This window comes from Tiliqua scincoides, chromosome 8 (genome assembly GCF_035046505.1).
Source record: "Tiliqua scincoides isolate rTilSci1 chromosome 8, rTilSci1.hap2, whole genome shotgun sequence".
Taxonomy (NCBI): domain Eukaryota; kingdom Metazoa; phylum Chordata; class Lepidosauria; order Squamata; family Scincidae; genus Tiliqua; species Tiliqua scincoides.
The window spans coordinates 36,066,984-36,084,284 of NC_089828.1; the positions used below are offsets into that span (position 1 = coordinate 36,066,984).

Here is a 17,301-nt window from a genome sequence, read left to right on the forward strand (position 1 = left end):
GTCTAGGCATTATTAGGACCTATCAGTATGATACAACTGCGTGTGGTATAATCCATTTCCAAACCCATAAAGTTCAGGCTTTGGGGCTTAGTGCTATCCTACCTTGCCTTTATTCTTAACATCCAACCTGTTGCTTGATAGGTCATATTGGCTGATCATTCAAAAGTGGGTTTTTTTTTATTTGTTTTATGTGCCTGTTTGTATCCTATTATTGTGTGTGCATGGGTGTGTGTAGCATATCTGCATCCAGGAGCATGTGTTCATAGTTCAAGTGGAGGGAAGCCCCCCTTCCTCACTACCTCCAATAATTGTGCATCCTCAACTGTAGCAATCAAAGTTGTAAGAACTGCTGTGCAAATTATTAAGGGTGGAGTCCCCTACAGAACAGTGAGAAAAGTGCAGATCATAGGAACCTGCCCTGGCTGAGACCAAAGGTCCATCTAGTCCAAATGCCTTGGAGGTCCACAAATGGCATGAAAGCAACAGCGCTTCCCTTATGTCACCAGCATCTGATCTTCTGATCTTTTATGTCTCTGGACATAAGTTTCCTTTTAGGCTTTCATGGCTAAGAGCCATTGTTATCTCTGTCATGAATTTGTCTTTTAACAACACAAGAAGAGCCCTGGTAGGTCAGACCAAAGATTGACCAAAGATGGTAGGTCATACAGCCAGCATCCTGTTTCCAGTGGTGGTCAACCAGATGCCTACATGAAACCTATAATAAAGTCAACAGCCCACCCCCCATTGTTGCTTCCCAGCAACTGTAAATCAGAGGCATTAGCGCTTCTGAACATGTAAGTTCAATACGTGTGCCCTCCATAAAAGAGAACTTAGATCAGACGAGTTCATCTAATCCAGCATCCTGTTTCCAACAGTGGACAGCTATATGCTTGCAAGCCCAGTATAAAGGCAACAGTATCTCCCCTGTTACGCTACAATCCTATCTACACTTATCTGGGAGTAAGTCCCATTGATTATAATCCTATAATGCATAGGATTGGGCTCCCATGTTGTCCCCATCATTTTGCTGCAATGGCTAATAGCTATTTATATTCTTCCATAAGAAGAGCCCTGCTAGATCAGACCCTGGTAGACACCACAGTGGCTGACCAGATGCTTCTGTGATGCTGGAAGAAGGCAACAGTTGTCTACAGTATATCCAGCTTCTGAAATTCTGAAGACATCCATGAAATGGAATTCACTGAGATTCCAACTAGCCATTCTGTCCAAACACTAGAGGTTTTTAATGTTTGCTTTGTTAAAAACATGAAACACCACATTTTGTGTTTTAAAAAAAGTAGAACTGAAAGCATTCCTGATGGTAAGGATGGTTCAGCACGGGAACAGGCTGCAGAGAGAGGTGATGGACTCTCCCTCACTGGAGATCTTCAAGCAAAGGCTCAACAAGCACCTGTTGGAAATGCTCTAGGAGGATTTCCTACTACAAGCTGGGGGTTGGACTAGATGACCTATTGTTTCCTTCCAATTCTATGATTCTAAAATATCCAAATAAAAACCCAAAACACTGCATTTTGGTGTTGAAGATATTTTCCCAAAATCAAAATAGATAACTCTTCCCATTAGAAATAATACTGTGACTGCGTCTGCTGACACTACATCACCTATATCAGTGGTTCTCAAACTTTTAGCAACAGGACCCACATTTTAGAATAAGAATCTGTCAGGACCCACCAGATGTGGTATCATGACCAGAAGTGACATCGTCAAGCAGGAAAAATTTTTAACAATCCTAGAGTGCAATCCTACCCACACTGCCTCACCTGGGTTGTGTATGCTCGCACACCTCCCACTGTGGCTGTGCTTTTCAAAGGACTAAGGTGGGGGCGGGGAGGCTCTGCCTCACCTGCTTCACCACCCACCACACCTCCCTGGTTCCAACTTCAGGCCCTCTCAAGTCCTTGAATGGGACGCTTCTCAACCCTGGGCTTGGAAACAGCTAAGAAGATACCACCTTCCTTACTTTGCGGTCCCTTTAAGACTCCAATCTGGTTGGGGGGTAGGGGCGGAAGCACTGAAGCTGACGCAGCGTGAGAAATTCTGACGTTGCCCTTACCTGGTCGCTCTAGGAGTTCAGGCGACGTTGTCCACCCACCCACCACTGTAAGCTCTCGCGATACCCAGAGGCACCCGCGCGAGGCCGGTCTCTTTCCGGCGAAGACAGCAGCCGAGATGGTGTGTTCTTTGCGGTGTCGCTGTGGGGGTTTGTAATCTGGATCCATCCGACTGGATGGGGTGGAATATGGGGTTCAGACCCCCTTATTCGGGATATTGGGGTGGGGTAGATTTTACTAAGGGGGCTATTGGGGTGTGGGGAGGGTCGGAAATAGGGACATGAAGGGAGGTAGGAACTGGGCCTAGTAGGTAGGCGAATAGGCTTAGGCCCCAGCAGGGCCTGTTTTCTCTTTCTCAATGAAACACCCCAGTTTAGAGAGGAAGGAGGTTTGAAGAAGGTAGCCTCTGAGCATGAGCAGAGTGGCTTGCCCCAGTCTCTTACACACCCTCAAAGACCGTTGAGGACTCTGCTTCCTAGAAAACTCCTGCTGCTCTCCTGTGTGCATATGGAGTTGCATAAGCCTTGAGGTCTGGGTGGTGAGTAAAATCCCTCTGCTGCTCTCCTATGGAGTTGCCTATGGGCCTGCGTAGTGAATTTTGGTGTGCAATTTGAATGCACCCACCATTGAATGCATCTGCTGTGACCTTTGCATCTGCTCACTGTTTTGCTCCCCAGTAGATATACTGGCTTTTAGGGTGCTACAGCACACTTACTGTTTTGGATTAGAGTTCCATTCAGTCCATTAAAGTGCTGTTCAAAATAGTACTAGTGTGTCAGTCTATTAAATCCAAAAGAGATAAAGGATGTGATCCTATCCACGCTTACCTGGGAGTAAGTCCTATTGACTATAATTGGATTTACTTCTGAGTAGACATGCATAGGATTGGGTAAGGCATTAGTATAGGCATCTCTTTTGGGAAGAGTGTGGCCCAGTTGATGTGGGGTGCTGTCCCAATGCATGGGGAATACACTGTGTTTATGTTAGGGAAGAAATTGTTTGGTGGGTAAGCTGGGTGACAAAAGCTGTGGTGTGTGTATGAGAATGAGTTATTTTGGTCTTAGATGATGCTGGGAACAAAACATGGTTCTTTTATAAGTTGCTTTCTATCCCTCATCTTCTGTGTTGATTTGTTTATTGTGTTAGCTGCCCTGGGAAGAGTTGTCCTAAAGAGTTAGATATAGCAGTTTTAAATAAAAAAGGCAGCTCCTGAGTGCTGTTAACAAATCATAGGTATGCATGCATAACAATTTAGAGCAAAGCTGTCAATAGTAAAGAAAATTAAGAGGAAGGAGCAATACCTAAGTAAGCAAGGTGAGTGGGCTTGCCTGACTTGCTGAGACGAAATTCTACATGCCAGGTGCTGTCTGGAAATCCCTGTTCCTGTCTGCACCTTGCACAGTGTTGGGATGTGCAGTAGGACCACCAATGCCTCCGGATTTACTGTAATGCATGGTTAAGTTGGTGTGAAAGGAGATAGTTCTTCAGATAACTTTATTCCAAACTTGATAAGATGTTACAGATGAAAACTAGCAACTTTTTAATTGATCCATGTGTGTGGGAGGTGACTTGAAATGGTGACTGCAGGAATGCTGCTGCCTTTGGTTGGGGAACAATTGAGGGTGTGTGCTGACAGAGATGTGGGAGTAGCATGAATGAGTAGTGGGAGAATGAAATGAGGTTCTCCTTCTGAGTGTCCCTGTTCTAAGATCATTGTGTTTTTCCTCCTCCTGGACAGGCGGAAGTGGAACAGAAGAAGAAACGTACCTTCAGGAAGTTCACCTACCGGGGTGTTGACCTGGATCAGCTCCTAGACATGTCCTAGTAGGCAATTTCTCTGTTTGTCAGTTAGCCCCTTAGCATGGGTGTAAGTGCATCATCCTCTGGGATCTGAGATTGGAGTGGTCAACTTAGCCTGCCTTTTATAGCCCTTCCCAGTCATGACATGGGAGCGCAATCTTGTTAAAAAAATACAACTCCTCAAAAGACTCAATTCAGATTGACATTGTATCAGTTCAGATTGTAGATCTGTAGATACAAAAGATTCAATTCAGATTGTAGATCTGAATTTTGAAAAATTGATTGGATTGTTGGGGTGGATTCAAAGAAATTGGCAAATGGGCCCACTGGTGGTATAGCCCCCCTCCCCATTACTTACGTTTTTATCATGCCCTTCCTGCAATGATAGTACCCTGCGAGTAGAGGTGTTTTGCTTACCTTAGGGCGCAATCCTAACCAACTTTCCAACACTGACATAGCTGTGCCAATGTGGCGTGCACTGCATCCTGCAGTGGGAGGTAGTCAAGGGGGCCTCTTCAAGGTAAGGGCATGTTTCTTACCTTACCTTGGGCCTGCATTGCGACTAGGTCAGTGCTGGAATCTGGGTTAGGATTGCACCCTTATCCTGATTAAAAGCACTGGGAGGCTGCTTACGTGGACACAGAGTGAGTGGCCTGAAACCACCTGCCGAGCTGGAAGTTGAGCTTGGATCTTCATAGTTGAAATTGTATCCACTGCATAAAATCTTAGTTATGATAAGGTAAAATCTTAATCTCTCAGTTATGAGATGAGTGCTTGATTCTTGAACCACTTAATTTGAACAGGTTTAAACCTCTTGGTCTGAGGAGCTCAGTTCAGGTTCAAAGCACCCAAGGGATTTTAGATTCAATTCCAGTTCTCTGAAAAAAAACCTTCTCTGAATTTTTGTGGTGTTTAGGTCTGGTTTGATTCCATGGTGGTGGTTCTGGATTGAACCATGTGGAACATAAGGGCTTGATCTTGTGCATTTCTGGGTTCTGTGTGGACTTTTGTCCTAGAGATGACAAGTTGCTTTTTGTTGCTCTTCACAGTGAGCAGCTGATGCAGCTGTACAGTGCCCGTCAGCGCAGGCGTCTGAACCGTGGCTTGCGACGCAAGCAGCACTCACTCCTCAAGCGCCTCCGTAAGGCAAAAAAGGAGGCACCACCAATGGAGAAGCCTGAGGTAGTCAAGACCCACCTGCGCGACATGATCATCCTTCCAGAGATGGTGGGTAGCATGGTTGGCGTGTACAATGGGAAGACTTTCAACCAGGTGGAAATCAAGGTGAGCAGTTGGTGGGGAAGGGGGAAATGGTAAAGGAACTGATTTGAAATAGCAAGCATCTCTACTTGGCCTTCTGCTGCACTGCAAACAAGCCTTTGGCAAGAAAGCAGTGTTCTGTTATCACTGATGGTATTCGAACCTGCATGGGGTATCAGGTCCATGGGTGTAGTATTACATTGACAGCAGTTGACACTAGACTTGCCATGAAGTGGAGTTCAAATGGAATATTCTGGTTCCATTACTTTCAAGTCCTAACCTGAAAATATTGGTGGCTGTTCTGAAATGTGTGGCATGTTGAATACATTTCAGCATGTTGATGCTGGATGAATTTTAAGGCATTTATGTCATTGGGGCTCTAAGATTGAAATTAAATCTCCTAGATTTTAAACATTTCAGGTTTATAATCAGTCTGGTTTCATGTAAATGCCTATCAGCAACTCTGCACTGGGTCACTAGATAAACTTATATATTGGAAGGGGCTGTCTACTATGTCAGATTGTTTGAACTATTTCAGCCTTTTAAATCAGTCTGTATATATTGCTCTCCATGGGCCAATCCTTGGTTATGGCCAAGCTAACTTTTAAGAGCCTGTGGAGGATAAGCCCATCCAATTTCTTGAATACTGGAAATCTTTTCCTAATTTATTGGAACTTGAAATGAAAAGTGGTGAAAGAGTCATTCAGGAAATACAGTATAGTGCAGGGCTGTCGAACGTTGTGGCTTGCCTAGAGGTGACCAGGCAAGTGACCTGATACATTCATTTGCATTTGTTAAACAAAGATCAATAATAAAAATAATCAGGAGTTCTTAATCAGTTTTGTATTGAGTTATAATGTTTGCTACATCATGAAATATTTTCTTAATTTAAAAAAGTCAGTTGCTTTTATTACCTTCCATCTAGCATTCCATTCTGCTAAACAATTTCCACTTCCTTTCTCATTTTGGCTTCTTCAGCATGAATGTGAGTTGTTGGCTCACACATGACAGCTACGTTTCATATATTTTAACCACCATTCTTGTAACATGGGGGTTCTCTTTCATCTCCAGTGCTCTGACTGTCCATCCATTACACTTTTCCATATACTGTGACTTGCATTTATTACAGGGGTTGTGTACCAAGTACTTTTTCCTTGAAGCATAGAAACACCTATGGTGGACTTTCATTTTGCCGCTTCACATTTATCTTTGAAAATTCATCCTGAGATTTTTCCAACTGCATTTTTTTTCCTCCATGGACATAGTTTCTCTTTATTCTTTTTCAGCCTGAAATGATTGGCCACTACTTGGGTGAGTTTTCCATCACTTACAAGCCCGTGAAGCATGGTCGACCTGGTATTGGGGCCACCCACTCATCCCGGTTCATTCCACTGAAGTAAAATGAGACATTTTGGGAAGAAAATTTCTATGTGTAAATAAAGCTTTTTCCCAACAATTATTCTTGTTTTCTTTTTGGCAAGGGATGTCCTGAATTTTCTCAGTTGGGTTCCTGAGTGTATTGAATTTCAGTTCTTGCTGCAGCTCCCACAGAGCATCTTGTTGAGGATAGAGGCATTCCAGTGACTCCAGGAAATCTTCTTGGCTCTGCAGTATTGAGACCTTTCTGAATTATCAGTTGCATCACACTGGGCTTCTTGTGCTTCTGTGAAAATATGGCAGGATGCTGGGCAGAGTATGCTTTATGTTGTTCATAGCTTTGAAACAAAAGAAACAGAAGCTCGATATATGAAAGGTGTAGCCTCAGTTTCAGTACTGAGACCAGTCCAACAATCCCTAGTTCTGAGTCTGTAGTTGGAGGCTGTTTTATTAGACAGTATGCCCTTTGAGGAGAATTGCTCTATTCTTTAGGAATACCTCCTTGGCTGGTTTGTTCAATGAAGGGGCCTCACTACGGCTTTTATTTGTTGGTTTGAAACGGGTAAGGAGAAGTCACAACAGTTCCCTTCCCCCCACTTCGTCCCTCCTTGGCTTGTTCTGGCATCCTTTGTGTCCTATATTAGTTTGACTGATATTAGTATATTAGTTTGACTAATATATTAGATACATTAGTTTGACTTCAAGATCAGTGCCCTTAACCCTGCTCCTTTGTCCCATGCATGTTTTTTTTTAAAAAACAAGTGTAAATTCTGAACTAAAAAAGATCAATTATATTTTCATCAGGTTAATGCATAAGTTTTTTTTTTTTTTTTGCACCCCCATTTTATCAACCCAGCAACCCTGTGAAGTAGGTTATGCGAAGAGAAAGTGACTGCCCATCACTTACTGAATTTCATGGCCAAGTGAGAGTTGAATCTGGGTCTCTCAAATTCTAGTCTGATACTGCCTACTGTACAATATTGAATACCATGCCCATTTGCTAAAAGAGATGGCAAGGTGGGTTATGATGATAAAACGGTGATATAATCCAAAGTCAGTAGGGGGTGTTGATGTGCAGCTTTCTGGGCAGGGATACTGTATGCCCTCCCTGAAGAAGCCTGCTCAGACTGATTTGATAAAAGATTGTAGCCTCAACACCCAAACAAGAGCTGAACAGCCAGTATACCAGCTTAGTTTCTCCAAATATTGTGTGTGCCAGATGTGCCAGGTCTGTCATGTTTACTTCTAGCTATGCTACAGAAAACTTTCAAGATGGGTGCTGCTCTTCTATTTTGGTTGGTACCCTTCATCTGAAGAAGCTTGGAGAGTAGATGATGCACCATTTGGGTGTGTTTGAGAGGAAATGGTTCACACCTGCACTCTCAAATAGCAATTTACTGCTATGATTAATACCAAGAACATAAGATTGTTATGCTTGTGGGAAAGCCCTCAAAGGCGGCATGAAGAAAGAACTCCTTTCTGCTGCTCCCCACCAATTAGTATTCAGTGCTACACTGTTCATGGTGTTTCTACAAAGCCATTAATAGGCCATGGATTTGTTTTATCCCCATTTTAAAGCCGGTTGTTGGCCATCAGTATATCTTGTGGCAAGAAGTTCTATTAGTTTTACACTGTGTGAAGTACAGTTTCTGCACCACATGCGACATTTCTAAACCTCTACAGTGTCTGTGCACCTCTGTCACCTTTTTACCTACTTCAAAAATCTTTCCCCACCACCTGCGCTAGTTTTCTCATGCTAGTTGCAGCCTCATGAGCCTTTTTGATGCCCTCTTCTGCACTGCAGTAAAGTTACTTCTGTAAAATGCTTACTAAGTAAATTGGCAGTGTGAATGTTTCAGAACAGAAGTGCTATTGGTGGAGTGACCAGTTCCTAAAAGTGAGAGCATGAACCAGTGCATTTGTCAATGGTTAAGTGCATGGATTGTGTCCCACTGTAGTCAACTTAGAGGGTTTGTCTAGAAACAGTACTCAAAACTGCACCTGGGTTAGATGCACCTGGGATGCTACTAGAAAGGGAGACTCCCCAATTGCTTTTGATACTTTTGAGACATTTGATACTTGAGTCGCTTCATGTTGAGGAAATTTTCCTACTGTGATGAATTGTGCTGTTCTGAGCTGCACAGAAGACTTGGTCTACAGACATCACTTTGTTCCATTGAAGGCATCGTATATCCTACTGCCCAGAATGATGCAAAATTAAACTTCCCAAGAATCCCAACCATACTTTTTAAAATGAGATTCTAATCTTGTGATTTTGAAAATGTGTTTGTGTGTGTTTTAAATTAAAAAATGCCTTTGAAAAAGAAAAACAACTTTTTCTATTTTTGCACATAAAGATCATTAATACCATCCACCTGCATAGCTCTTTACTTAGAAAGGACAGGTCCTTATCCCAAAACCTCGCAGTCTAAAACAGTGATTTTCAACCTTTTTCTTCTCATGGCACATTGACCTTTATGGTCTTCATCTATTGTGGTGTCGCTTCCAAGGATTCTTACAGGTTCTGTATTTCTGTTCTCAGGGCAACAGTCTGTAGTGACAAACAGTCTGTCCCTCTTGTTCTGCTGGCTCTGTTCCTGCAGGCAGTTGCCTTAAAAACAGAACCACAGAAATGGCAAGAGTTAATGATTTTCAGCTGCTGTACTCCAAACTCCAGTGGCACACCTTAGGGCCTTTTGTGGCACAGCAGTTGAAAATTGCTGGTCTAAAGAGTTACAAGGGAGATGACAAAGGAGGGGAGGTGATGCCATTATTTCATTTACATGTAGGGTAGCTGAGGGCAATGGAACTTGTTGAGTAGACATTACAGGCCAGAGAGGTGTTGGGATGTATGGCTGGGGGGGCAATCATGGAATGTCTTAGGGTAAGGATATATTATGATCAGAGAGTAGATAGGAGACATGTGAAGAGGTTTAAGAATGGGTGGAGCAATGAGAAGCAGAGTGCTGAATAGAGGTAAGAGGGGCCAAACAGATAATAAGAGGGATGAAAGAAAAAGCTTGATCTGATCTCCCAGGCCAAGTGCATGTCTGAACAGCTGCATGTTGACCTGAAAGAAGCTTAGTTTGAAATCTAAAGGCTTTTAATGGTAATATAGTTACTCCAGGGCTGCTGCAGAGTTGACCCTAAAGTGAACTCTAAACTGTGTTGGGTTCAGCACAAGTCTTCTCCCAATGCTCCAACTGGGTAGGAGATGTCAAGCAGATCGTGCTAAGAGAGGTTGGCCCAGTTGAGTTTTTGTAGAGCGGGATGTGTGTTGGAGGATTTCAATCAGTGCAGGGTACAGTGCAATGAAACAAAATATGACAGAAACCCACGAGGTCCCAGATACAAAGAGGTTGAATGCTTCTTTCCAGTTAGACTTCCTGACAGTGCATAATAGGGCTTTGGGGCAGGAAATGGAAGGTGCACAGTAAAATGTCTGTGGATATCTCCTGTAGAGGCCATGGAAGATGATTAAGAAGACACCTTCCAAGAGGATCCTTGCCAAGACGTTGACCAAATGCAGCTGTAGCTGCTGGGACTTGCCACGGAGGTGGACACGCCACCAGCTGCCTTTTCCCTGGCTATCCAGTGGGCGGAACAGGCAGAAGCAGGCCACACTGTGGGTCAAGACACTAATCATCTGCAGCAGGAAGAGGTTGAAGGGTGAGATGGGAAATGCAGCATCGAAGCAAGCCAAGAGGCAGCTTTCAGTAGTGGAGTTGCAGGTGAAGTCACCAATCTCATCCCTCCAAAGTGTCCTGGCTCCAAAAGCTAGAGCCCCAAGCCGGAGCACCATCAGGACAGAGAGGCCAGCTCGGCACAGGCGGGGAGCCTGCGCACTGATGCCACTCACCAGGGTTGTCAGAGCATCTGATTCCATGGGGAATCTGCAATGGTAATATTGCACATATTTTAAAATCCAGTTAGTATTTAAATAACACTCCTTTTCTGACTTTTTCACATGTGCCTTTTTCTGTTCAACTTTATATCAAATTTTTTTTGTTTTGGTACTTAGATTTTAAGAAAAAATAACAGTTCACCACACACAACAATTTACACATACATAAACCAAGACAACACATGCAATTAAAAAAAATCAGTTTTACAATTTCATAAAATCTCTGGCATGTTTTAAAGTTCTAACTTCAGCTCAACTGATTGAGATAGTTATACCTATCCCAATGCTGGACTGCATCTATAAGTCATCTTAATATTGTATACCTATTACATAAGAACAGGAAGGCAGGGCATGTAGACAAATCTCCTGCTGTCACTTTTCAGCAACTGGTATTCAGAAAGTACACTGCCTTTTTGCAACGTGGTGACCAGAATTGTATACAGTATTCCAAGTGTAGCTACATAAAAGCATTACAATCGAGGTAGTTTAATTTTCAGCTCCTTTCCTAGAAATCCCCTGCTTCCTCACACTAGGGCTGCAATCCTATGCATACTTCATGGGAGAAAACTCAATTGCACGCCATGGGACGGACTTCCACGTAAACAGGCATAGAATTGCACTATCTGTTGATGTTTTCATTGAGCTGTCTGCCAAAAACCCCAGATCTCTTTTTCTGTTTGTCTCATGCCAGACCCCATCAGTCTGCACTGACCCCATCAGTTTGGGCTCCATCAGTTCACATGCCAAGTTAGGAAATTTTGTACTTCTTTACGTACTGTCATCAAAGAGATGGTTGGCATGGAATTGGAGCCCTAAGAAGCAAAACTCAAGACCAAAAAGGCTGACAACCAGTAGTGAAGTCCTTACCTGTCTCTTGAATCTGATCTTGGGTGGTCTGTTTCTCAAGGATGTTACAAATCTTATGTTTCCAAAGAACTTGTGGTATGAGATTGTGGATGTTCTTTGACAGCAGTGGCTCCCTGAAGCTGCCCTTTCTCTTCTCAAGGACAACTATGAAAAAACCAGGAAATGGTTTCTCTCTTCGGTATATTTTGATATAAACAAGGTGATGGTTGGAGCTCAGGGTGGAGATCCACATTCAGGTGAGTTAGAAGCAGAGGTGTCAGGTTAGGAGTGGAAAAGGCTGGGGATGCAGAGAAAAAAACACCAAGAGGTGAGACGCAGAGAAGGACAAGATCTGGGCATCTCCTCCCACATGGATCTGGCAATTAGGAAACTGGTTGTTACCATTCTCTTAACACTTTATTAAGGCTCCCCCACTGCAAATGCAGCACAATTGCAAATATTATTTATTATACATATTATATACATATATATGTATGTATACATATATATATATATATACATACATATAATATGTATATTATATATGTATGTATATTATGTACAGATATACATACATACATATAATACATATTAAAAGTAAAAAGACATGGTGCATTTCAGAGAAGGAGAGGATAGAACCCTGCCCTGAGGGGCTTACAATCTGCAATTTGTTTTGGAAACCACCTTAGGAAACCACCTTAGGACTCTCAAGATATTCTAAAAGTATTGAAAATATAAATAAATTAATATATTAAAAACAAAAGCTTGTGACCTGTTTGCTCGCAGGAATATCAGAATTGCTTGAATTCCGTTCTCCGGGTTCTAGAAATCTGAATTTAGCTGCACAAGTAGACCCAAAAACTGTTTAGCTCAGTAATTCTCAAACTGTGGGTTAGGACCCATTAGGTGGGTTGTGAACTAATTTCAGGTGGGTCCCCATTCATTTCAATATTTTATTTTTTATATATTAGACTTGATGCTGCTAGGGTATGTGACTGCACTTGAGGAAATGTGACAAATCAGTCCTTTAAACAGGCGACTATGAATATGCTTTTAGCGATGATACTCAATGGGGCTTACTCCTGGGTAAGTGTGGTTAGGATTGCTAAAAATTTTCCTGCTTGGTGATGCCACTTCCGGCTATGACATCACTTCCGGCGGGTCCTGATAGACTTCATTCTAAAAAGTGCTAAAAAGTTTGAGAAATATGTGAAATGCAGCTCCCTACATCCTCCTCATCCTACTCCCTCTCCCAGTTCCCTGTCTCACCCGAAAGTTTGAATCCCCTTCACCTTCTCATTCTTAGGCTCCCATTTCTCTGTCGTGTATGTTGCACCTTTCCTTCAATGCCTTGCCTCAGAGCTGCCTATCCCTTAGCTTCCCGACCTCTCAACCTCATCATTTTATTCTGCCATTCAAGTTCAACCTCAAGTGAACTTGTTCAACCTCAAGTGAACTGCCATTCAAGATGAACCTCAAGTTCATCCTCAACTTGCCTCTCAAAGCTATGCTCCCTTAGGTCAGTCCAAGAGTTCAACCTCAGTCAAGTTGACGTTCCTTCTCCTCTCACAGAAACTGGACAGCAAACCTTACAGTGGTGTTCCCCACACACTTGGAATGATCACGAAATTTCTGCGCTATCACAGCAACTCATCCAACTGCTACAGAAGTGCTGTACAAATCAATACACAATGTATGACATAAAAAAAATCATGCTCCATGTAAATGTAAACTTTGATGCCCATACAAATATATAAAGCTAAGTAAAATATAATATTGCACAGTAGCTTTATGTTGTAACAAAAATGCCAAAGTACAAACTGAATCTTGAAACATAATATTCCAAAATGCAGCAAAGGCTACAATCCTACACACACTAACCTGAGAGTAAGGCCCACTGAACTGAGTGGAGCTTACTTCTGAGTAGACAGGTCTAGGATTGAGCTGAGATAAATTCAGTTGGTCGATAAGTGTATCTGCTTACATCTCATGCTGTATCTTAAACCAGTGTTCTTCAACCTACCTTAAATCAGAATTCCTGACCACAGTGGGGTTGTGAAGCCCTATTTGGGGGGTCATGGTAATCTTTCAAAGCCTGTGCAAGAGAGGACTTGGATCCAATCCAATAATGGTACTGAGTTTTTTATATAATCCTGCACAGCCTCTTCTTGCTGTCATGCCCTGCAGCTCTTAAGGCCAGTCCTGCTCAGGCTACTACCTTGCAGGTTTGATTTGAAGATACAATAAGTAGGGGGAAATGGAGTGGGGAGGAGGGTAGGTGGATCAGGTCCCAGGAGGTTGGTCCCCAGTCTCTTACTTTGTTTGTTTGGCATGCAAGAGGTTGAAGACCACTGTCTTAAATAATAAGCCAATGTAGCCACTGCGTTGACCTTCCAGATGTAAACGTGGCATCATTATCATCCGTAGAAAGGTGGGGTATAAGTTCTTTAAATAAATAAATAAATATTCACCAACCTCCCCCTCCCCTGGACAAATTAACTATTTTTGCTACAGCTTTCCTCAAAAAGAGATAGAATAACTGACATATTAATCCTTAATAACATAGAGAGGTTGCCAAGAAATGGACAAAATTATGGTTTTATATTCTTGAATACAAAAAAACCCCTCTATTTCAGAACCTTCCAGCCAATGGTCCTCCAACTTCTGCTTTTTCTCCCCCCCCCCCCCGCATTTCACCTTCTTCAAAATTTTCCCTAGCAACCCATCCGCAGCTCAGCATTGCCCTCTAGTGAGCAAGCCAAATGACATTTCCTACTCCTGAAAGCCAAGCCCATCCACAGAGAGGAGGCAGAGTCAGCACAGCCTGGTGAAGGATGCGGTATACATGGGATTGCTGTGGATTCTCTCGTTTCTCCATTCAACCTTCTTTGGTGATGAGGTAAGAGCTTTGGGGTTTTTTAAGAAAGGAGAAGCAATGACCTTTGGGGATGTTCCTGCCTGTCTCTCCAAAGGAGTGGGCTAAAGAGAAAACCTAAAAGAGAGCCCTGGGGACCAACTGAGGACAGAATGCTGGTTTTATTCCTTTGCTTGTTTTCCTGCTTAGGCCTCTATTCTCACGGTGACAACCTGAGCTGCATATTAAACAAGGGATATAAGAGCATCTTTGAGTGGGGGCTCTGAGAAATTGGACCAAAAGGGCAGCACAAATAAAATGGGAGGGGGTAGAGACATCAGTGTTGGCTGAGCATTTCGGTTTTGTATGGTCCACCTTGCATTTTGGGGGTGCCGTGGTCCTCTCTGTTGACATTGCTGCATCATTCCTTCGCCCCCCCCAAACTTTGCTTATGAAATGCTGAACAAATCTTCTCCCTGGAGGATGCGGTTTAGGCACGATTTCTGCCTCTTTGCTCTGTTGCCTAGTGATGGGAAGTACAGCAAGGGGTGTGTTTATAGGCATTTTGGACTGAGTAGAGAGTGTCAGGGGGTGGGGTAGATTTGACGTTGGTCCAACCCAAAACAGCGCCATCTTTTCTTCTCTTCCCCCCCCCTCCACCAGTGTCAGAAAGACTCAACCCATTTGCCAACATCCACAGGAGACACAGATAGGTGCAAATACAAAACCACAAGGTGTAGCTTGGCAAAACATTGTGTGTATGAGAAACACAGAAGGATCTAAGTAGTGCCTTGCTGGATCAGACCAGTGAAAAGGGCCCATCTAGCTCTGTATCCTGTTTCGAACAGTGAGAAGACAGATAACTCCGGGAAGTTCACAAGCAGAGCAGGAAAGAAACAGCCCTTCTGTTGTTGTTACTTCTCCTGACACTTGGCAATTTAAGGTAGACTGCTTCTGTACATGGAGGTTTTCATTGGGCTTTCCAGCTTAAAAGCTGTTGATAAAATCATCTTCCCCAATAATATAAAAAGCCCTGCTGGATCAGACAAAATATCCATCTAGCCTTAGATTCACAACACAGAGATGCCCCAAGGAAACTCACATACTGGGCACAAAGAAGGTGACGGTAGAAAAAAATTCCTCTCTGAGCCTGGGAAGTCTCTGCCAGTCAGTGTTGGCAATACTGACCTAAAGGTTCTAATTTGGTATAACACAGCTTCCTTTGCACTTTCTCTCTTTTTATTTTTATTTTTTATACCAGTTATGGATCTTTCTGGTCTTAAGAAATTGAAGATCTGACAGCTGGGCAGCCTGATACACTTTGAGATTCACTTCACTGTGCATCACTTCCTAGACACACAATCAAACTACTACAATTGGGTGTCCTGCAGTTTAAGCTGATCAGGGACGGAGGGGCCTTTGCACGATCACTGAAATTGGGTTAGAGTTCCCTCAGTATGCATTGTCCCATTTTTTCCTCACCCAGTCCGTGGAGATGAGTAGGGAGAAGGATGAAACGGACTCTTCCTCCTAAACCTTAGCTAAGAATGGTGAGAATTCTTCCAAATAATTCCTCTGAGATGAAAGTCCCAGGGTTAATGGATGCCTGAGAGAACACTTCCTGACACCAGCCATGGGGATGCAGATGTTTGAGGGACTGCCTTCTCCCATACATTCCAAACAGCCCTCTTAGGTCATCTGAGGGGGCTCTTCTACAAGTGCTGCCTCTATGCCAAGTGAGAGGGGTGGTGGCTCAGGGGCAAGCCTTCTCTGTAGTGGCACCACAGTTATGGAATTCCCTTCCAGGGGAACTGACAACTATTCTGTTCCTCATGGCTTTTTGGTGAGGGCTGAAAACACAGTTTCATCTGGCATTTGGTTGATGGGTGGATGTTTGCTCTCTGCCCATCTTCAATAGTGCTATGCCTTGACTGCTTCCTTGGACTAATTTCTCATTGTCCCCCCATTGGCTTGACAATGTGTGCTTTGGGGCTTTGCTTTGTTTTAATGTTCTTATGTTTCATGTTGAATGTTAAAATTCATGTTTTAATGCTTTATTTTGATTTTTTTTCTTATTGTTTTGATACATTGTACATTTATTTTGGAGCTTTGTAAGCTGCCTTGGGCATTTGCTTTGGCTTGGGAAAGGTGAGATATATATTTTTTGAATAAAATAAAATAAATATCTCAGTGCCTTCCAAACAAAGCAAGCCTATTAAGCACCTTCATCCATTGATAAGAAGTTCAGACTGAGAAGCCAAGCCCCAAGGAGTTTTTAAATAGGGCCGTAGGTCTCCTGATGCTTCCTAGGCAAGCAGGCTGCAGTTTCACTCTTGCCACTCAGGGCCAGCTTTAAGCCAGTTGGACTAACTGCTCCCTGCTGCACCCTGCTCTAGGGTAATCTAGTCTTGTCAAATACACACAACACATTGCAGCAGATATTTTGAATTTTTTCACTAAGCAAAAAAAATTGATGTTTTTACTAAATCATTTCACAGTCCCTAAAATATGTGGATTTTGTAACTATTTACAGGTCCAACCTTGTTATACACGGGTTTTTTTATACACAAATTTGACTCAACATGAATGGCCACTGCAAATGAGAAAGAATGTGCTGATCCCTGGAGAAGGGGAAAAACATATCCCTTTAAATTCACAGTTCAAAAAACTGCTTTTCTTACTGTTGTAGAGAGAGAGCCGTGCAAGCGATTACAGATATAACCTAATTATTCACAGACTTTTCACCACATATTTTTCTATCTCAATGCACTGAGAAGGGCCCTTTAAATTAAAGCAAAGGGGTTGTTTAACAATTGCCTCATTAATGCGAGAAAGGGCAGCTGGCTGACAATCCATCAATCATTCTCTCTCCAGGCAGCTTCAGCTTCACTCCAAGGCCAGCAATCCCTCCCTTCCCCATGAACATGTGAAAGAAAGATAATCACTCTGCACTGGTGAAAGGAGAAGTCCCTAGCTTGGAGTGAAGCCTTTCTAAGCACCTGGAGGGAGGCTGATTGATGGATTGTCTTCTTAAAGACTCTATCTTACATCATAAAGGTCAGTGAGGCTGTTTTTTAAATTGACTAGGAAAGGGACATTGTTTTTTAAATGGATTTGCTTTAATGCAATTTTTCCCCATCCATGTGAGTTCTGGGAAGGGAACTCTTGTGAATAATGAGACTCAACCT

The 17,301-nt window shown here is 42.9% G+C and overlaps 1 protein-coding gene across 1 annotated transcript; it reads left to right on the top strand.

Moving 5' to 3' along the window:
- Positions 1-2,109: 2,109 nt before the first annotated feature.
- On the top strand, positions 2,110-6,591 carry RPS15 (ribosomal protein S15). The gene is made up of 4 exons (XM_066635648.1): positions 2,110-2,193; positions 3,811-3,896; positions 4,922-5,156; positions 6,419-6,591. Exons 1-4 carry the CDS (start codon positions 2,191-2,193, stop codon positions 6,530-6,532), a joined length of 438 nt encoding a protein of 145 aa, XP_066491745.1. The 5' UTR covers positions 2,110-2,190; the 3' UTR covers positions 6,533-6,591.
- The last annotated feature ends 10,710 nt before the right edge of the window (positions 6,592-17,301 follow it).